General features: G+C 41.1%; 1 protein-coding gene and 1 long non-coding RNA gene across 2 annotated transcripts in view; one reads left to right on the top strand and one right to left on the bottom strand.

Moving 5' to 3' along the window:
• The window catches only part of ATP13A5 (ATPase 13A5), a 116,311-nt gene that overhangs the window by 38,744 nt on the left and 55,381 nt on the right, over nt 1-22,186 (bottom strand). The window contains exons 13-20 of the mRNA XM_008009546.3: nt 16,634-16,695; nt 14,002-14,152; nt 11,705-11,788; nt 10,896-11,052; nt 7,885-8,002; nt 3,886-4,010; nt 2,950-3,110; nt 723-848 (exon numbers count right to left, since the gene is read on the bottom strand). Of these exons, the coding sequence (XP_008007737.3) occupies nt 723-848; nt 2,950-3,110; nt 3,886-4,010; nt 7,885-8,002; nt 10,896-11,052; nt 11,705-11,788; nt 14,002-14,152; nt 16,634-16,695 (984 nt within the window). The remainder of the gene's footprint in view (nt 1-722; nt 849-2,949; nt 3,111-3,885; nt 4,011-7,884; nt 8,003-10,895; nt 11,053-11,704; nt 11,789-14,001; nt 14,153-16,633; nt 16,696-22,186) is intronic.
• The window catches only part of LOC103241925 (uncharacterized), a 32,631-nt gene continuing 13,456 nt past the window's right edge, over nt 3,012-22,186 (top strand). Inside the window, exon 1 of the long non-coding RNA XR_500633.3 lies at nt 3,012-3,137. This is a non-coding gene — a long non-coding RNA (uncharacterized lncRNA). The remainder of the gene's footprint in view (nt 3,138-22,186) is intronic.

Below are 22,186 nucleotides of genomic sequence, written 5' to 3' on the forward strand. Positions count from 1 at the left end.
AGAAACAAGCCTCTCTTCTCAGCTGTGCCAGCTAGCTGTGCATACCTTAGACAAGCAAATTAACCTCTCTGAGTCTCAGCTTTCCCTGAACTGAACTAAGAGCTTTCTAGAAGCCTTTGGGGTCTAGATTCTGGGGTCTTTGACTGCTAGGATGACAGAATTTTTAAGACACTGCTAACAGATAGTTGCTGCCCTCCCCTTGTGCTCCATTAATCTCCCACACATTGACAGTGCAACCCTGCACAGCACTATTTTAAAACAGGACACATAGAGGACAAGATAACAAATGACTCTGAAAATAAACCATGGGGCCTTTGTCTTCTCTTGCTGTAATTTAAGAATCCAGACAGGAAGGGGAATAGAGCTTAGCCTGACATGAGCTGGTAGGTTTCAGAGAGAAGCTGGCCCTCAAAAAAGCAGCGTGTCTGGAACTCTGCTGTTCTCCTGGGTGGGGAGGGAAAGGAGGAGGAAGGCTGAACTGGCCACAGGGGTGAGAGAAAGCACCAGAACTCAAACTTGGAATGGGAGGCTGTGGGTCTGCCTGGGACCAGGAAGGCATAAAAAGGGCCAGAAAACTTTCTCTGGGACAGTACTCCTTTGGGGGTGTTTATTCTCTAATTGTGAGGCAACCTCAGTGATCACTGTTTTCAATACTCTCCTCCTCCTTTCGCAATCGCTAATTTGAGGAGCAAAACAAAACACTTCATTTCTTCAGTACTTACTTTTGGAAGCAAGCTGGTGAAATGCTCAAATACCACTTGGTATGATTTCCCACTCATTGCAAAATGGTAACAGCTTCCTCTTTCCCCACGAGGGGTTGAACTGTTTCCAGTGTACACGCAGGTTTCCTAAAATCAAAAGGGCATCATTTCTACATTGACTCTTAAGGAGTGTCTCTGCTTTCCTATGCTTTATTGAAGGAAGAGTTTTCATGTTGCCTAACAGTGTGAAGGTCAGCAACAAAATAAGGTGTAATTTGCCTACAGCACTTCCACCCATAGGAAGAAAACACTCTAAACATTCCCCCCAAGATTATGTAAACATATGATACTTTGACAGTACGGTACTCTGGATCCTGTCTTGGGAGATAATATGTGTGATGTCAGTCTACTGAAGAAATCTAACTATTCCTAGGTCCCAATTAGTTATTACAAGGAAGAAGAGGAAAATTCTTCCCTCTTCTTCCTTCTCCTCCTCATGCAACCTTATATTTTCTAAGATCTCTTACCATTCACTTATTCAAAAATCACTCTCATTGTCTTCACTGTAAAGCAGGAACTCTGTCTTCAGTGCCTAACTCCTTTTAGGACCCAGCCTCTGACCTTTGTTATGACCCTACCTCAACAGGTAACCCTTTCTATCATGGTTCCCCACATTCTCTTCCATACTCTACATCCCACTGCACCAGGAGTAATCCTTTTCCAAAACCCTTTCCCTCCTACCTTTCACCTGTCACGATATTTCTCTGGCTTGGTTCTAGCCCTACCTGGCTCTCAGTTAGGGAGAAAGCATCTGATGAATGCCTGTGCATTCATTATATCAATAATCAATCATGGTTTTTCATGCAACATTTCTCAGGGAGCCTTCCATTTGTGTTTAGGACTCTAAATTCAAATATTGCAGGAGGTGAGAAAATTTTATTCATCAGATGACTTCATCTCAGGGAAAGCATTGTATTTGAAGGAAAAAAAATTTGCTATGCTGAACTGGGAGGCAAGATGACACACCCCTCCCTTTCTATCCCCAGTTGCAAAATAACCAACAAAAGACATGTTCTAAAGCATCCCTCCTGAGACAGGAGTAGGAATTCCTTTCGCTTGAACTGGGAATGTGGGGAGAGGAAGTGTGGTGGAGGGACCCAGGGAGGAGGAAGGCCTGAAACTGTGATACCATTTCTCCTGGTGGGAACCAAAATGTCAGTAGAGGCATTCAATTCATGAAAGTAGTGTGAGCGGACTCTCAGTTACAATTCACAAAGGGCCTGGGTTACAGCATGCAGTGAAATTCAGGCGGCATGCACTGATATAGAAGCAAGTAGGTTCACAAGGAAATAAGCACCAGAAATCTGCTGAGAGCAGAGAGAGAGCTGTCATCTTTCACAGCCCATGCAATTAGAGGTTGAAGCAAGTTAACCCACCTCTTCCCAGGATAGGGGCAGGGCCATTCTGTATAGCTGTGCAGTTTGTGTACTACACAAAGACTCCTGACTGCACAGAGACCCACTCTATACTTAACAATCCGAAAGGCTGGTTAGCCTGGAGGAAGGCAGCATTTTTGTAATTCATCACCTGTAGGGCTATATCTTTGAATTCACACAAAAGCATGGGTGTTACCTTTAGTGATGGAATGTGAGGCTACAGCCCATTGTCGTCATATGAAAAAGCTATTCTGTCACAAGAGCACAGGGAGATTTCTATCTAGAGAAGCCCAGCCTCTGTTAGCTTCATGTCATAGGTATAGTACAATCCAAATGCCCATGGATCTGCATGGAATCAAATAGGCCTAAGTCTGCTTTCCTGCTCTGCAACTCACCAGTTTTTGTATTGGGCAAGCTTACTGCTCTGAGCCTCAGTTTTCTCATTTGTAAAATTAATGGTTTGCCCAATTGCATAGGGTTATTTTAATGACCAAGTGGAAAATATGAGTGTAAATCAGTAGTTCTCAGCCATGACTGCACACTGGAATCGCTGGGAAAAGCACCCGATGCTAACTCCTACCCCAGGGGTTCTGATTTAATTGGTGCAGCCTGCACTGGAAGCTTAGAAACTCCCCCAGGTGATTTTCACAGGGAACCAGAGCTGGTGGAAATGCTTTGCGAACTGTCAAACTCTGAACAGATGTGAGGGATTATTACTGAGATGACTCCTGGAGTTGAGAGAAGGCTGAGCAGTGCCAGGATTGTATTCCATCAGTCTAGGCCCACGGAGGGGCCTTCTAACATTTGCTCACTGTCTTCCCAGGTCCAGTATCTTGGTTCTCCACCAGCTGCCAGGTCATAGAGGCAGGAACAAATTCTTCTGGTTCTTTGGCTTCAACAACGATCACTTGGCTGCCTGGAGGAATCATTTCAGAATTCTTTGCAACAGTAATGGCTGTTTGAAGGTTGTCACCTAGAAGACAAAGAAACTTTGCTTTCTGTATGTACAAACCTCCCCTCAGCAACAGGAACTGAGGTCGCCCTTTTCCACTCTGCTTAGTGTTCTTTGGGGGCATTTACTGCTTTCTGCCTTATTTTATCTTCCTCTCTGCTGTAGACTGCCCCTCATGGGTAAACACTATATTCCCATCTCCCTCTCACAACATTCAGCATCATATCCTGTCCATGTGTATTTCAAAACTGTGTGAATTAATAAAGAAATACTTAAGCATTTATGACTAATCCTCAGAAGTCAGACTGCTCTTAGTGGCAAATATAGTATGATCTCAGCCTGATAGCATAAAACCATCCACGGGGTCTGGAAACCAACTAAGCAAAGAACACACAGGGTCAGGCTGTGCTTGGGTTTGACGATTATACATCTTGCCTGGCCCTACTGCCCTAGAGGACCATCAACCAGAGGCTCAATCCTCTGTGTAGAGGGATCACTGGGTTTCTTGATGAGAACACACCCATTCTTGCTCATTTACTGTGAGCCTAGAGGCACTGCACAGATCCTGGCTAGGAGGGGTAGTCATTAGACAAAGAGAATGAGATATGGTCCCTACCTCCAAAGCCTCTGGTCCTGTCGGGGCAGCTGTACATGTTTTCAGGTAAGGGACTACAGGGTAACAAATTCAACAACAAAACATTTTTCTCTGTCTCTGATACATGAACTCAGCTCACACATCTTGTTCTTATGCCTGGGATACAATCAACTTGCCAGGCACCTAGAAACAAATATATACCTGTAATCATCACAGTCCTGATACGGGCCTCGCTCAGTTCCTTCAAGACCGGTTTGGTTTCTTTTTTCAAGCGATTCTCCATGATGAGAAGTCCCAGAAATGTTAACTCTGACTCCACTTTTTCTCTTTGTATCCAGGAGAAAATCAATATTAAAGTGTATCTATATACGCTTAATAGTTCAATTTATTTCTTCTTTTAAAAATTTCCTTGTCTTATTTATGTAATACAGGCACATTTTAAAAATCAAAACAAACTTAAAAGCTTATAATGAAAACCAACAGTCTGTGTCTCCACACCATCTCACCCCTCTCCTTCCTAGAAGCAACCACTTCTAAATCTGTTTTTTCCAGTTTCCAACTTTATTTTTAAAAACAATGTGCTTATCTTCCAACTCTTCTGTTGGTTTTTAAATATGTTAATCCAATATACTTTATTTTTTAATTTATCATAGCTTTCTCTTTTTAGAGTTTGCAATCGTTTCAGTTTATTTGGCATTTGTTAAGTGCATTCTGCATACATACAAGACACGATAGTAGTAGTTGAATACGGTGTCATTCATCTTAGTCTCCATCTGTCACCTTGAATAATATTTATTGGCATCAGACAGGGCTCTGAACAGTTTTCAGAATTTGAAGGTGGCTTATAGTCCAACTGGGTTGCATTAGTTATATAGGAACTTTCCTCTGAAATGGGATGATTCTAGGGTGGCTTTTTAAAAAGTAAATTTGGGGGCCAAGAACTCTTTTTTATTCTTTGTTCATTTTTCTGTGCACCATGGTGTTAAGATTACAGGGAGATAGATTTAAACAATATGCATACAGCTATGAAGCCATTACCATAATCAAGGTAATAAACATATCCATCACCTCAAAAAGTTTCCTTCTGCCCTGTTGTATATGTATGTGTGCATGTGTGTTAAAATCACTTCTCTAGAAGGTATTCATCTTGCATAACTGAAACTTTATACCCATTCATGACAACTTCCTATTTCCCTCTTCTGCTAGCCCTTGGTAACCACCATTCTACTCTCTACTCTCTACTTCTATGAATATGTCTATTTCAGATGCTTCAGATAAGTAGGATCACACAGTACTAGGCCTTCTGTGACTGGTTTATTTCACTTAGTGTGATGTCTTTCAGTTTCATTCATGTTGTCTCATATGGCAAGATTTTCTCCTTTTCTAAGGCTTAATAATATTCCATTATATGTACATATTACATTTTTAAAATCCATTCATCCACTGATGAACATTTAGGTTGTTTCCATATCTTGACTATTATAAATAATGCTGCAATGAACATAAAGGTGAAGATATCTTTTTTTGAGATCCCAGTGTCAGTTCTTTTGGATATATACTCAGAATTGGGATTTTGGATCATTGTATCATACGGTCATTCTATTTTTAATTTTTTAAAGAACCTCCACATCGTTTTCCATAGCAGCTGTACCATTTTACAATGGTTCCAATTTCTCTATATCCTTGTCAGCACATGTTTTCTTTTCAAATAGCCATCCTTACAGGTATCAGGTGATATTTCATTGCGGTTTTGATTCACATTTCCCTAGTGCCTAGTAAAGTTGAGCACTTTTTCATATATCTGTTGGCCATTTGTATGTCTTTGTAGAAATGTCTATTTAGGGCCTTTGTTCACTTTTAAATTGGGTTATTTATTGATTTTTGCTATTGAATTATGTCCTCTGTACATTTTGGATATTAATTTCTTATCAGATATATGGTTTGCAGAGATTTTCTGCCATTTTATAGGTTGCTGTTTCACTGTTATTTCCTTTGCTGTGCAAAGCTTTTCAGTTTGATATCCACCAGCAAAAGAATGAAACTGGACCCTTATCTTATACCATACGTAAAAATCAACTCAAAATGGATTAAACACTTAAACGTAAGACCTGAAACTGTGAAACTACTAGAGGAAAACATAGGGAGAAATCTTCTTGACACTGGTCTTGGCAATGATTTCATGGCTATGACACCAAAAGCACAGGAAACAAAAGCAAAAACAGACAAAAGTTCTTTGTTTCTATTTTATGATGCTTCTTCTCATTCAATACTTTAGGCACTTGGCTTCTTGTTCCCCTACAACCTTCCCAGCAGCACTTGCGTTAAAGCCTTTTTACCTACCATTTGTATTCCCTGCAATGCTCTTCCTCTGGATAGCTGCATGTCTTTCTCTCTTATTTTATTAGATGTCTGTTAAAATGTTACTCCTCTGAGGACTTCGCTGATTGCCCAAGCAAAATGACATTCTCTGTCTTTTTTAAAAAGTCCTCTTAACTTACTTTATACTTTCCCCCTCAGGTCATTTAAGAACCACTAGTGGGACAATATTTTATGGGTCTATTTTATAATCTATTTCCCCAACTAGGATATAAGATTCGTGAGGGCAGGATTTTATTTTATTCACTTCTGAATAAATTCTGAATTACTTGAGCATCTGACACACAGTTAAGTTCAATACAGATCTGCTAAACCAGTGAAAGGCTAGGCCTTGATGAAGTATTCCTCCTGTTGTTTTAGTTTGGAGTGACTTTTTAAGTCATCTCAAAAAACTTTTCTACTTCCCCATTTTGACTCCAATTTTTAAGAAGTTTTAAATTTGTCTAGTTGGAAAACTTTTCTAAATAGAATTTGATTCTAAGATAAATCAAAACCCTGTCCTTTTATCCTGTTTGAAAATAGTAACTAAATTCTGAGAAGTATAATAGACTCCTGATATTGCCTGAAAAAAAAACCTGGAATGGTTGGAAATCTAGCACATTTTATCTTCATTGTCTTATTTTGTTATGTTTATAATAATGTCTATCCTACTAGTGGCTCTCGTATGAGAACAACACAGCTGCATTTGTATGTGACAGCTGGGTGATGGCTACACTCCATCTCTAGCTACATAGATCTTTTCTTCACACATGTCCTTAATGTGGATTATTCAAATTTGTGTTTAAAAAATTACAAATCCTATGTGGTCTGGACCTTTATGTTTGCTCAAGAATAGCTAACACCTGCAATGTTAAATCTGAGAATGTCATTCATATATTTCAAAATGAGCTTTGTGATCCTGTTTCAAATATTAAAATGTCATGGCTGAAAGCCTCCTTGGAGATCATCCAGTTGCATATTTTATAGATGGTGAAACAAGCACAGAATAAGGAAGGGACTATGTTTACTAATTAACTTAGAGTCAATGGACTTAGGTTGCAAATAATAATGTTAAACCAAGGATATCAGTATCTTACATGAAGGGGCTAGCTGTATATAAATGAGCATTTATCAGCAACACAAATCCAATGTAAGAAATAAATAGATTGTCTGCTATTCAATTTTCCACAGTATTTTTTTACTCCTTTGTCATAGATAATTTTAAAATAGCCTTTAAAAACTGAAGAACTTTGAAAGAAAAAATAATTTATAAATTATCCTCTAATGAGGACAACTTATCCCTGTAATGTAATTAAGAATACTGAATTTTATTTCTCACAAGTAATTCAATTTGCACTTATTACCTTCACAGATACGAAAGAGGTGTTGTAGTATTGAGCACTGAAATAAAACATGCCTAAAAGATTCTGAAAATCTTCCAAGGCGCCAACTGTCTCCCTCTCTCAACCCCTCTGTGTATGGGACACCCAAGTCGATTGGTCACATAATGCTCTGAGGTTGAAGGAGCGTTGGTTGTTTTGATGGGATTGGCGCTGAGACTAAAGTTGGCATAACATAATGCCGAACAGAGATAACACACTGGTATCTTGGAGTCAGAAGCTCTCAAGTACCATCCTTGTTCTGCCACCAACCAGCATTGTGACCTGAGCAAGTCGTCTCCAGTATCACCTACAATTGTCCATCTCTGAATCAGGGGACTGTACAAGATTAATTCTCTGTCTCCGGGAGACTTCAAGGTGATTAGAACTGTTCATCTGTTCATCTCCAGGACTCACACTTCATGCACACAAAGCCTGCTCTAGTGTCCTTTTCTGAGTTGCTTACCTGGCTAAGTGCTCCACTTCTGAAAGGTTCCCCATCTTTAAGGTTTTGTGGGCAAGAGCAATGACACGGAAGCCTTGCACCGTGTACTTCCTCAGTTCCTGTGGGAAATTCTTAGGCACTGCCAGGGTAGAAGAAACAGGTAAGTGTAAGGTCATGTTGAAGGCTGGTCTAAGCAAGACTCCAGGACACAGCCATTGTACCTTGTCTTAACTTTCATTCCATAAAAGTGCTTTAACAGAAAACTTCAGCTATTGGCCACAAACAACTTCATCAGTGTGTTCTTATTATTCTGATGGAAACAAATGCCAAAGATGTGCTGGCCATTTACTGTGTTATGTATCCCTCCAAAATTCATATGTTGAAGCCTAATCTCTAATGCAATAGTATTTGGAGGTGACGCCTTTGGGAGATAGTTAGGTCATGAGGGTGGAGCCTCGTGAATGACATTGATGCCCTAAGAAAACACATCTCTCTCCACCACGTGAAGATACAGCAAGAAGGCAGCCAGCCATCTGCAAACCAGAAAGCAAGCCCTCTCCAGGAACCACACTGGGCAACACCTCCATCCTGGCCTTTCCAGCCCCAAGAACTGTGAAGAATACATTTTTGTTGTTCGAGCACCCGGTCTATGGTCTTTGGTTATAATAGCACAAGCTGACTCAGACCAACTGGGTGTCAAATGCACCCAGTGGGTTCAGTAAGAACAGACCTCAGGACTATGGGTACTTGGATAAAATGAGAGAAACAGCTGATCTTCTAGATCGGGGTCAAAAAAAAAAAAAAAAAAAAAAAACTAGGATGCACAGGCTAAATCTGGTCTATAGCTTGTTTTTATAAATGAAGTTTTACTGAAACACAGCCATGCCCATTTGATTGTTCATTGTCTATGGCTGCTTTGAGGCTTCAGTGACAGTGTTGAGTACTTGAAATGGAAGCCATGTGATTGGCAAAGCCTAAAGTCAGAACTATCTTGCTCTTTACAGAAAAGTTTGACAACTCCTGCTTTAGGTGAAAGATGACACAATGCCAACATTCGTGTGTTTTAGCATGGCAATCACAACTATGTTTATAAAATCTTTATGATTTATAATGTACCTATAAGGGTATTAGAGGGAACCACAGAACAAAGGGAGGTATAGTAGCTTCGGTGGCAAATCAACTAAGTTCTATTCTCCCCATTCCACTTCCATGTGGACCTTAGTCATGCTAAGTCTCTCTTCTGCACCTTAGTTTCTCATCCATAAAATGAGAAGTTTCCAGATCTCTGTCTCCATTCATTTCAGATTTTCTGTAATTCTAAAATATTCCTGGAGGTGGGAATCTAATTTCAAGAAAGTTCTTAGCTCTCTATTTCTAAAAATGGGGTAGGGTGGTGGTGGAAATCACTGAAGATAGTATTAGCGTAAGTCAAAGATTGGAAGTTGGGAAAACAGGAAAAACAGGAAGAGCTGCCAGGAAAACGAGTGCCAAGTGACAGGCCCAGATCCTCATGAGAGAGCAGGGGCAATAGACACCAGTTTAAATGCCAAGAAGATGCTCAGTTGTACCCATGTAGCTGAAACAAAACAAACACAGTATGTGTTGTAATCAGTGAAGGAGAGTGTTAATGAGACCTATCCTGAAGATCAAAGTCAGAAGAAAAGGGGCTACTTGTTTTTTCTTTGGAGACGGAGTCTCGCTCTGTCGCCCAGGTTGGAGTGCAGTGGCGCGATCTCGGCTCACTGCAAGCTCCGCCTCCCGGGTTCTCGCCATTCTCCTGCCTCAGCCTCCTGAGTAGCTGGGACTACAGGCGCCCGCCACCACGCCCGGCTAATTTTTCGTATTTTTAGTAGAGACGGGGTTTCACTATGGTCTCAATCTCCTGACCTCATGATTCGCCCGCCTCGGCCTCCCAAAGTGCTGGGATTACAGGTGTCAGCCACTGCGCCCAGCCCAAAAAGGGGCTACTTCTAAGGTTTATAAAAAGACTCCCAATAGAGAAGTTAAAGGAATCATTTGCCAAATCTAGAATTCTCTGCACAAGTTGATGGCCATCAGCAATCATAAGGAGTGTCTACATGAAAATCAGAAGACAAAAGATCAGTTTTATCCACATGAACTCATTTGAATGCAACAACATTCTTATAAATCTGGCTGCCGCTTAAAGAGTGCATATGTTTATAAGACTAAAAAGCAATACAAATCAGCTCAAAATCTGGCCCAGAAAGATGAAATTGCTGTGAAAATGATAAATTATCTTGCTCTAATACCATTGAATTTACTCTAATCACTTTTATTTCTAAGATATTTATCTTTTCTATATTCTCCGCCCATCGATCTATCTGATTCTCCCTGGAGGTGACAGAGCAGCCATGTCTGCAGAACTTACCTAGCGTCCAGACCTCTCCCTTCGTTTCCCTCATTCACACCTCCCCTAGTTCTCTGACCTTCGGTAGCTCCCTGTTTCAGCTCCGGATGCAAGCTTCACATCTCATCTCCTTCCCAGATGCCCCACTGTGGTTGTACTTTTCTTACTGCACCCACAGCCAGATATTTAGTCGCTACCTCCCAGCCTTCAAATGATTGCCCCTGCTTCTTAGGATCTACTGGGCCTGCTTTGTACCCACCCAGGAAACAAGCAGCTCCACGTTCACTGATGGTGAAGCTTTCTGTGTTTGTTGGCTTTATGTATTTGGTCTCAGCTGGTCACTGTGGCTCACACCTACAATCCCAGCACTTTGTCAGGCTGAGGCAGGCAGATCACTTGAGGCCAGGAGTTCAAGACCAGCCTGGCCTACATGGTGAAACCCTGTCTCTACTAAAAATACTAAAGTTAGCCGGTGTTGTGGCATGCTCCTGTAATCCCAGCTACTTGGGAGGCTGAGGCAGGAGAATCACTTGACCTTGGGAGGTGGAGGCTGCAGTGAGCTGAGACGGTACCACTGCACTCCAGCCTTGGGGACAGAGCAAGAGTCTGTCTCAAAAAAAGAAAGAAAAGTATTTTACTACTTGAAAGAGAAAAGTGTCAGTACCTGTTTCAGATCTGCAGAACCTGGCCACCATTTCTGGGGCACCCTTCGTGTAGACATGGAAGCAATTCTCCCCAGCTAGCTGAGCGATCACCGACATCCTCTGCAGGCTTGAGGAAAATGGAAACTGGCGCAAGGTGGCGATGGCTTCCACCGGACTCTGCAAGCCCATCAACAACAGGGAGCTTAACAAGCTGCTAAGTGATATTTCCAAATGCACACCAACAAAAAGGCTTTACTGTGCAATGAGCCCAGAGACATCTTGATGTAGTATATTTGTCACAATATTGATTCTTTTTTTTTTTTCTGGCTGCCTTAAAGCGACTCCCTCAACAAGTTGTCTATACTGCAAGGACCTTCCCTTGGAGAAATCCTAATCACCTTCCAAGCCAAGCTCACAGGTCATCTCCTCTGTGGTGCTTTTATCTCCCAGAAACAGTATGCACTCCCATGTCAGGACTCTTGAAACTCTTTCTTCAGCCTTGATTATAGCAGTTGTCATGTTGTGTTGCACTTCTTTGCACCTATATCGATTTTTCTACCAGTCTACCTCTTCCTCCAACCCAGAACCAAGTGTGTCTTGTTTTGAAGCCTCTTTATCTGCTAGCACCTAGCACAATGCTCTAGCCTACACAGGTAGTGTTTGTTGAATAAATTAATAGATAAATTCAGAAATGAAAGAAACAGCAAACCAACCATGGAAACTGTTAGGATAAGGCAAAATAATAGGACTATAAAAATATGTGAAAGTCAGAAATGTTTTACCAGTTCTATGGGGAAAGAGCTAAGTGATATAAAGAAGGAAATCATACCTTACTGGCTTTTGGTCCTGGTTTTATGATGTTTGAAACTGACATCCCAAATTTGCAGGAGTCTACATTGCAATCTTCCATTTTCTGTTATAAAATGAAAACATTCATAAGATTCTTTGAAGAAAAATAGTAAGAAATAAATATCTCTTATTTGCACAATAGTTTAATCTTTTCAAAGACCTTTTTGCATATTTTCTCGTCCAGGCCAATTACCTTAATATTGTCATTGTTAAATTTCTGTTGCGTCAATTTATATTAGGGGACTTATTATAGAATGTCAAAGGCCAAAAACATTGTAAATTCATTTTAAGAAGTAATTGATGAAAGAAGTGCTAGCTACAGATCCATGGATCTTTCTAAATGATTATATCTAGTAACTGGAGGAAGGATCTTGTGGAGATGTAGTCTCCAACATTGCTGAGCACCCTAGCTCTCAGATGAGTTAGGATTGGGTCCTGAGATAAACATGGGACTAGTTCTTCATACTATACCTATGCTACTAGCCTAGTTGAGTTAACTAGGGAGTTGGTATGTCAACTGCTAACAGATTAGAAAGCCTGTTTGAAAATGGCTTGTATTCTTTGGATATTACAACAGAAGTTAATAGCTCTGAGAAGCCAATATATAAATAGTAGAGGTCAGAAAACAGGAGATAGTATTTGGTTTCCACTCTGCCACTTAGCTGTTTAACCTTGGGGACACCATTTTATTTCTCTAGACCTGAATTTCTTCTGAAAACTAATCTGACAGTCTGAGAGGACAGTTGCCCTCCTCTGTATGTGGAGTGGAAGGTTCCTAGTTCCCAAAAGATACTCAAGACAGTTCTGACCCAGCTCTAAACTCAGTGAATAATCGTGCATTTTTATGCTTTGTTTGGGATGGATACAACTATTCTTACAGATGGTTCTTACAGAGCTAATACTAAAGATTTATATTCCCAAACAAGTATGTTATTTGTAAAGATAGACCAGCCCTCCTATAATGGACAGGGGAATGTAGTTAGGGCCAGGACCAAAGCCAGATATAAAATGACCCTGCACAACTCATCACCATGTCAATCCCAATGATTCTGGTGAGGACATTGCTTAGAGTAAATACACTGATTCCTCTCCATTGAAATCCGGAGAATTGGTCACTATGTCAAATTTTTGTCCACAGCAAATGCTCTATTTTAACTTGCTGATATCAGAAGTTACTCTTTTTACCAGGTTTCCTCTTTCATTGATTTGCCCTCTAGAAAGCTAAAATTTCCCTATTATACATCTTTGTATTAGCTTCTTTGTTACGTGTGCTTCGTTTCGCTGCAATCATTTGTTTCCATTCTTTTGCAGCTATATTTAACTACTGTACTGTATTTTATACATCATTGTACATAGCTTTAGGATGTTCTTTGGAGGCAGCAGGATGTAATTAACTAACTGGTTAATTAGTGAACACCCTCTACTTGTTTGGCTCTTCACTGGCTCAAAGCCCCTTTAGATTCATAGTCTCAGTGCTCACAAGTCTGTGAACGAGGCATTATTACCCCAAATGTACAGATGAGGTCACAGACTCAGTCCTGGCTTTGGCTTTGTGATCACCCAGCTGGAGAGTGGTGAAATGCGAGGGGTTTCCACTGTGGCAGCCTCCAGTATGGGTTTACATCCTTCCGTTTTCATTCACACTCAGCTCAGGAGATTGAACCAGTTGGATGCAGCCCTCCAGTTTGGTGTCTAGGCTTATGCTTTACCATATACAGTCACTGCCAGCCACTTGTGGCTATACAAACTATTTAAAATGGAATCAGATTAAAATTTCAGTTTCTCAGTTGCAGAGCCACATTTCAAGGGCTCAGTAGCCACGTATGGCTCGTGGCTGCTGTACTGGAAAGTTCTGCTTTAGACTACTGTTTCTCTGATAGTGTTTTGGAAAACGTTGATGTTTTGGAGAACAGGCTGGGTCATGGGTGTCAATAAGGTTTTTGAGGTCAGATAGATTTGGTAAATGCTGCATTTCATATTCCCTCTTGAATATTCACAAAGCACCACAGTATATTAAAGAAATCATGCAGTCAAGAAATGAGTTTCACTTTGTTTAAACAACAGTTTCCAAGCTTGTTCAAGAATGGATGCCTATTTCAGGCAGCACCCATCAACAGAGTTCTCTGGGGCACAGGTTGGGAAGTTCTGATAGTGTTACCCATTCATACATATGTTATTATGAATCTTCTCCGTGTTTTAACAAAAATTAGGAAAGCTTCAGCACTCCCAGTAAAGATTTCCTCAGGTTCTCATCTTTCCATTAAACTATCACCTTACCCAGGCAGTGCCCTCAAACATTTTGAGGTCCAGAGGGTCTCCCTGGATGGTTCCATTGAGAAGGATCAGAGAGTGGCAGCTGGCCATGGCCGCACACAGTGGGCCCCACGGCACAGCCTGGCCTGAGGCAAAGCTGTGGGCTTCCTGGAAGCTGGTAGAGAAGGTAGAGAAGGTAAAGTCTTTGATAAAATAATTTTGCACACTCTGTCCCTTAAATCTTACTAAAGTGGAGCTCCAAACACCTAATTTTTTTTTTTTTTTTTTAAATTTAAGTTCTGGGATCAATGTGCGGAAAATGCAGGTTTTTTACATAGGTGAACGTGTGCCACGGTGGTTTGCTGCACCTATCAATCCGTCACCCAGGTATTAAGCCCAGCATGCATCAGCCATTTGTCCTGATGCTCTCCCTCCCTTCACCCACGAAAGGCTCTGGTGTATGATGTTCCCCTCCCTGTGTCCAAGTGTTCTCATTGCTAAGCTCCCATTTATGAGTGAGAACAAGCGGTGTTTGGTTTCCTGTTCATGTTTTAGTTTGCTGAGGATGATGGCTTCTAGCTTTATCCCTGTCCCTGCAAAGGACATGATCTCATTTCTTTCTTTGGCTTCATAGTATTCCATGGTATATATGTACCACATTTTCTTTCTTTTTTTTTTTAAATTATACTTTCAGTTCTAGGGTACATGTGCACAACATGCAGGTTTGTTACATATGTATACTTGCAAACACCTAATGTTAATGCTCAGAACCTTCCCATGGCTCCTCATGCTCCAAATGATAAAATCCAAGCCCCTTAGCCTGATATTCAAAGTCCTGTCCACTTTGGATCTACGTTACCTTATAGTGTCCAGTCCTACTAATGTCCTTTATGCCCTGTACTCTAGATCCAGATTAAACTTCTTGCTACTGCTATGCTTGTCCGGAGACTTCTCTACCCTTAAGCCCCTGCCCACTTGGTTTCTTTATTTTTTAAACAGGGTGTTTTGCCTGCAGAGTTATCTTTATAAAAATATTTCTTTGAGTTGGATATGGATTGTGTTCTCAACAGAGTTTGCCACTGGCCAATCAATAACATAGCTTCGGAGGCTTTGGATAGAATTCCAGGGACTTTTGTCATGTTACTGGAAGCCAGCCCACGTAATGGCAGCATTGTGGGAAGACCCATCAACAGGCAGCTCAGAGTCATTCCTGCAAACTCTGCAGAGCTGTCCGCAAAGAGCCACACACCCTAGGCAAGGAGTCTCTAGGGCTACTTAGGGAACAGGAAATTAGGGAGAGGAAAGAAGGCTGCGTGGACGCGGAAGCATTTCTCACTACTCAGCCCTTTAGAGTTTGCTCCTACTTCCTGAAGCGCCCTGGACACCCCACCTCTAAAGCCTGTTTTTCCCTTTGATAATACAAACTGGCATCTTGCACCTCCCTCTCCTCCCACCTTACAGCTGAATAGTGAGTGTGTCTAGTTGTTTCTAGTCTCCAAAAATCTTCAGAGTACCAGGGACAAGGGAGGGATAGAGGGGTGGAAACTGTGGACATCTTTTTCTCCCTTTCACTGCTCTGGCCAGTAGAGTCCTTGCCTGTCTGGATGAAGGGCTGACCGGGACATCTGAGCACCAGGAGCAGAGACACATGAGTAGGGTTCAAACTCAGGTGGTCCTTGTCACCCAGTCCAGGGCATCTTCTACAACATCACACTGCTTGTCTGCTGTTACCTTGTGCCATGCTGTACCTGGCCCCTTCATCATCCTGGGAGTCCCCTGCAAAGTGTCTTCTGTCACTGACAGCAGACTCAGCTGCTGTTGGAGCCAAAATGGGGTACTCAGAGCTTAAGAGCAGAGGCCATCACCACGCAATTTGAGAAGGCAGGTCTTAGCCCATAGGGAAGGAGCTAGAAGCCACGGGGAGATACCATGAGGAGATTCACCCTCTGGGGGCCCTCCTTCCCTTCTGTAGCTCTTTCTGGAGTAGACATTTATGTGATTGCCCTTTCCTCTCCCTAGTGCCAGCTTTTAGCACACAGCTGTAAAAATTCTCACGTCCCTCAAAACGTATCTGAAGTGCCATCTCCTTCAGGTGGCTTTCTTTGATTCACTAGATTTCAAAATTAATTTGTCTTTACCCACCATGTAATTACATAAAAGTCAGGACTTCATGTTATATCAAACAATCTCTATTTCTTCTCCATTCTGACATTTCTGCCTTAATAGTAACAATTTTCATGGCCTGTGTTGTACATCAAAGGTGGGGGTATTTGCACCTTTTTATCCCACTATACTGTGAACCGCTTTTCCAGATTTCTCACCACCACCTGCCTGCACTAGCCACCCAGGAAGTTTTGTAGTTTTTAACTAAGCATGGTCTTCATTTCACTCTTTTTTCTCTGTTTTATTCATTTAGTTCCTTAATTATCCACTTCATCCTACTCCATTTTTCATGGAGATTTCGAAGACCTACTTTTCCTTTCTGATTCTGAAATTAGAATTCATTTAAGCAAGTTAGAATAATTAGGAACTAGTTCCAGCCAATTATTATATATATTTTATGTGACATTCATCCCTCAACACCCAAAAGATGGATTTGAGTATCATCCAGGTAACTCCACCAAACACACCTTCCATTTTCACATAAGAGGCCTACCAGTTGTCAGCAGTAGGGACAGTCTGCCAGAGGTCCAGCCCGTCTTCAGTGAGAGTGCCAGTCTGAATAAAAATTAAAATCAATATTAGCATAAGATTTAAACCTTTTAATTATATTGTAATTTAAACAAATCCCAAGCTTCTAAGATATTATAGTAGATCCAGTAGTCTAAATACCTTGTTTGTAAGTACCCAATTTTAAATCAGAGAAGAGTAGCCACAAGAAAAATGAAGCAGGTGATACATGATCCCCAAAAGACCATGTCGATAATTAGGTGATTTCAGTTACTCATTACGAGGAAAAAATGAAAATGTTTTGTTTGGTTTGGTTTGGTTATTGCTATGACTGTTGCTTTTGTTATAAGGAGAGGTTCAGTACAAGAACCAGCCCAAGTCTGACTTTGAGTTGTCACCTGCTGTCTTGCTGTCACCTGCTGTCTGGCCAAGGCAGAGCTCAGAACATTTTTTTTCTTCATTTTCAAGACTGTTCAGTTCACAGTTTGCCATCTGGTTCACAGTAATTTTCTAAAAATATGGGTGACACAGTGACTGTCCAGATTGATAATGAAATGTTGATAAAGGGCTTTGAGACTATAGAGAGAAAGTAAGTGCTAATCATAAATATTAATTAATGCCCATAAGTGGGTTTTATTGTTAGATCAAGGGAAAAATAGCTCAGAGATTTGATTCGCCATACTATGGGACAGTATTTGTTAGATAATGTCACAGAGAAAGAAAAATGGAACTGAGTACTATCACAGCACTTCTAATTTCCTCATTGCTTCACGGGCGTTTATTATTTACAGACTCTGGTGTCTTGAAGTGGTAGGCTAACAGTTTTAGGCCTGCTTAATACCCTGAGTAAGTGGAGTTGGCTACAGATGCTTCAGCACTGCCAGGGTCCACGGGAGCTTTACCTAGCATGGCAGAATACCCTGTTTCAACACTAAGACCCAAGTCTCTGACACGACTTTTTAAGGCTATCTCTATAGAAGACACTGAATTTTCTAGCTTTCTATACAATAGCAACCTCCATCATTACAGCACATCCATTAGCATAATGCTTTAGAGCAAAGTGTTTACAATGATTTGCATTTTCACAACTCAGTTAACAGGGTGGAGGCAGGTTAGAGGCGAAATGAGGAGACTAAGGTCATAGTGGCCTGTAGGTTGGAGAGGCAGAACCAGAATCCAGCCCTTCTGGAGTCTTCCATCAAACCAGAAAATGTTAAGTGAATCATACAGGGTATGTGGAAAGACAAAACTCTTCCTGCGTTTCAAGATTAAATAATTAAGAAAACTTCACAAAGGAGGTACTAACACAAGAGTGAATTATTTCTTAAACAACAACTTTCTGAAAACAAGCTATTTGTTTCATTTCTCTCCTGCATTTTGTAAAGGACCCCACCATGTTTGATTTCCAAATCCCCACAAGTTGTTGCATTTCAAAAAGAGTTTGCAACTTAATTCAAACTGATGTTTTCCTGACGATGTTTTTAAACATCAATATTTTGAACATGAAAGCAGAGACGATACTGCAGCAAAACAGATATTAGACTATGTTATTTCTCTATGAAAATGACCCCTAAACAATAAAACTAACCATAAATAGAGAGAAAATGAAATTATAGTTGAGGTTCTAAGGAGAATCAGATAGAAAACCTCTTAGCATAAATACAAGCCCAGGCTTGGGCTAAATTGAATAAAAAGAAAGAACTTGTCCTACAGAAGTTATAACAAACCAATAGAAAATAGAAATATATATGGGAGCAAATGGACTCAGAAACCCAGTGACAGATATCTCCAAAACTGAAAATAACACTAGATGAAAATTCACTTAATGGCAGAGTGCTTTATCCCAACATGATGGCGATAGAATTTTATAATGTGAAAGCTGGAAAGAAACTCAGAGATGATTGTGGTTGAATCTTCTTTTCTTAAGAAGTCACACAGAGGGAATAGGAACAGCTCCAGCCTATAGCTCCTAGCGTGAGTGATGCAGATGATGGGTGATTTCTGCATTTCCAACTGAGGTACTGGGTTCATCTCACTGGGGCTTGTCAAACAGTGGGTGCAGGACAGTGGGTGCAGCCCACTGAGCATGAGCCAAAGCAGGGCGAGGCATCACGTCACCCAGGAAGCACAAGGGGTCAGGGAATTCCCTTTACAAGCCAAAGGAAGCTGTGACAGACGGCACCTGGAAAATCTGGTAAATCACACCCTAACACTGCGCTTTTCCAACAGTCTTAGCAAACAGCACACCAGGAGATTATATCCCATGCCTGTCTGGGAGGGTCCCACACCCATGGAGCCTCGCTCATTACTAGCACAGCAGTCTGAGATCGAACTGCAAGGTGGCAGCGAGGCTGGGGAAGGGGCACCCGCCATTGCTAAGGCTTGAGTAGGTAAAAAAATCAGCTGGGAAGCTCAAACTTGGTGGAGCCCACCTTAGCTCAATGAGGCCTGCCTGCCTCTGTAGACTCCACCTCTGGGGGCAGGGCACAGCCAAACAAAAGGCAGCAGAAACCTCTGCAGACTTAAATGCCCCTGTCTGACAGCTTTGAAGAGAGCAGTGGTTCTCCCAGCACGGAGTTTGAGATCTGAGAATGGACAGACTGCCTCTTCAAGTGGGTCACTGACCCCCGAGTAGCCGAATTAGGAGGCACACCCCACACAGCTGAGTACCCCTCTGAGATGAAGCTGCCAGAGGAACGATCAGGCAGCAAAATTTGCTGTTCAGCAATATTTGCTGTTCTGCAGCCTCCACTGCTTATACCCAGGCAAACAGGGTCTGCAGTGGACTTCCAGCAAACACCAACAGACCTGCAGCTGAGGGTCCTGACTGTTAGAAGGAAAACTAACAAACAGAAAGGACACCCACACCAAAACCCCATCTGTACCTCACCATCATCAAAGACCAAAGAAAGATAAAACCACAAAGATGGGGAAAAAGCAGTGCAGAAAAGCTGGAAATTCAAGAAGTCAGAGCGCATCTCCCCCTCCAAACAAATGCAGCTCCTTGCCAGCAACGGAACAAAGCTGGACGGAGAATGACTTTGAGGAGTTGAAAGAAGAAGGTTTCAAATGATCAAACTTCTCCGAGCTAAAGGAGGTAGTTCGAACTCATTGCAAAGAAGCTAAAAACCTTGACAAAAGATTAGATGAATGGCTAACTAGAATAACTAGTGCAGAGAAATCCTTAAATGACCTGATGCAGCTGAAAACCATGGCATGAGAACTACGTGATGAATGCACAAGCTTCAGTAGCCGATTTGATCAGCTGGAAGAAAGGGTATCAGTGATTGAAGATCAAATGAATGAAATGAAGCGAGAAGAGAAGTTTAGAGTAAAAAGAGTAAAAAGAAATGAACAAAGCCTCCAAGAAATATGGGACTATGTGAAAAGACCAAATCTACATCTGATTGCTGTACCTGAAAGTGATGGGGAGAATTGAAACAAGTTGGAAAACACTCTGCAGGATATTATCCAGGAGAACTTCCCCAACCTAGCAAGACAGGCCAATGTTCAAATTCAGGATTTACAGAGAACACCACAAAGATACTCCTTGAGAAGAGCAACTCCAAGACACATAATTGTCAGATTCACCAAAGTTGAAATGAAGGAAAAAATGTTAAAGGCAGCCAGAGAGAAAGGTCAGTTACCCACAAAGGGAAGCCCATCAGACTAATAGCAGATCTCTCGGCAGAAACTCTATAAGCCAGAAGAGAGTGGGGGCCAACATTCAACATTCTTAAAGAAAAGAATTTTCAACCCAGAATTTCATATCCAGTCAAACTATGCTAAATAAGTGAAGGAAAAATAAAATCCTTTACAGACAAGCAAATGCTGAGAGATTTTGTCATCACCAGGCCTGCCCTATAGGAGCTCCTGAAGGAAGCACTAAACATGGAAAGGAACAACCAGTACCAGTCACTGCAAAAACATACCAAATTATAAAGGCCATCAATGCTAGGAAGAAACCACATCAACTAACGAGCAAAATAACCAGCTAACATCATAATGACAGGATCAAATTCACACATAACAATACTAACCATAAATGTAAATGGGCTAAATGCTCCAATTAAAAGACACAGACTGGCAAATTGGATAAAGAGTCAAGACCCATCAGTGTGCTGTATTCAGGAGACCCATCTCTCATGCAGAGACACGCATAGGCTCAAAATAAAGGGATGGAGGAAGATCTACCAAGTAAATGGAAAACAAAAAAAGGCAGGGGTTGCTATCCTAGTCTCTGATAAAACAGACTTTAAAACAACAAAGATCAAAAGAGACAAAGAAGGCCGTTACATAATGGTAAAAGGATCAATTCAACAAGAAGAGCTAACTATCCTAAATATATATGCACCAAATACAGGAGCACCCAGATTCATAAAGGAAGTCCTTAGAGACCTACAAAGAGACTTAGACTTCCACACAGTAATAATGGGAGACGTTAAAATCCCACTGTCAACATTAGACAGATCAACAAGACAGAAAGTTAACAAGGATATCCAGGAATTGAACTCAGCTCTCCAGGAATTGAACTCAGCTCTGCACCAAGTGGACCTAATAGCCACCTACAGAACTCTCCACCCCAAATCAACAGAATATACATTCTTCTCAGCACCATGTCACACTTATTCCAAAATTGACCACATAATTGGAAGTAAAGCACTCCTAAAGAACAGAAATTATAACAAACTGTCTCTCAGACCACAGTGCAATTAAACTAGAACTCAGGATTAAGAAATTCACTCAAACTGCTCAATTACATGGAAACGGAACAACCTGCTCCTGAATGACTACTGGGTACATAACGAAATGAAGGCAGAAATAAAGATGTTCTTTGAAACCAATGAGAACTAAGACACAACATACCAGAATCTCTGGGACACATTTAAAGCAGTGTGTAGAGGGAAATTTATAGCACTAAATGCCCACAAGAGAAAGCAGGAACGATCTAAAATTGGCACCCTAACATCACAATTAAAAGAACTAGAGAAGCAAGAGCAAACACATTCAAAAGCTAGCAGAAGGCAAGAAATAACTCAGATCAGAGCAGAACTGAAGGAGATAGAGATACAAAAAAACCTTCGAAAAATCAATGAATCCAGGAGCTGTTTTTTTGAAAAGATTGACAAAATTGATAGCCCACTAGCAAGACTAATAAAGAAGAAAAGAGAGAAGATTCAAATAAACACAATAAAAAATGATGAAAGAGATATCACCACTGATCCTGAAGAAATACAAACTACAATCAGAGAGTACTATAAACACCTCTATGCAAATAAACTAGAAAATCTAGAAGAAATGGATAAATTCCTGGACACATACACCCTCCCAAGACTAAACCAGGAAGAATTTGAATCCCTGAAGAGACCAACAACAGACTCTGAAATTGAAGCAATAATTAATAGCCTACCAACCAAAAAAAGTCCAGGACCAGATGGATTCACAGCTGAATTCTATCAGAGGTACATGGAGGAGCTGTTACCATTCCTTCTGAAACTATTCCAATCAACAGAAAAAGAGGGAATCTTCCCTAACTCAT

This window comes from Chlorocebus sabaeus, chromosome 15 (genome assembly GCF_047675955.1).
Source record: "Chlorocebus sabaeus isolate Y175 chromosome 15, mChlSab1.0.hap1, whole genome shotgun sequence".
In the NCBI taxonomy this organism is placed as follows: Eukaryota; Metazoa; Chordata; class Mammalia; order Primates; family Cercopithecidae; genus Chlorocebus; species Chlorocebus sabaeus.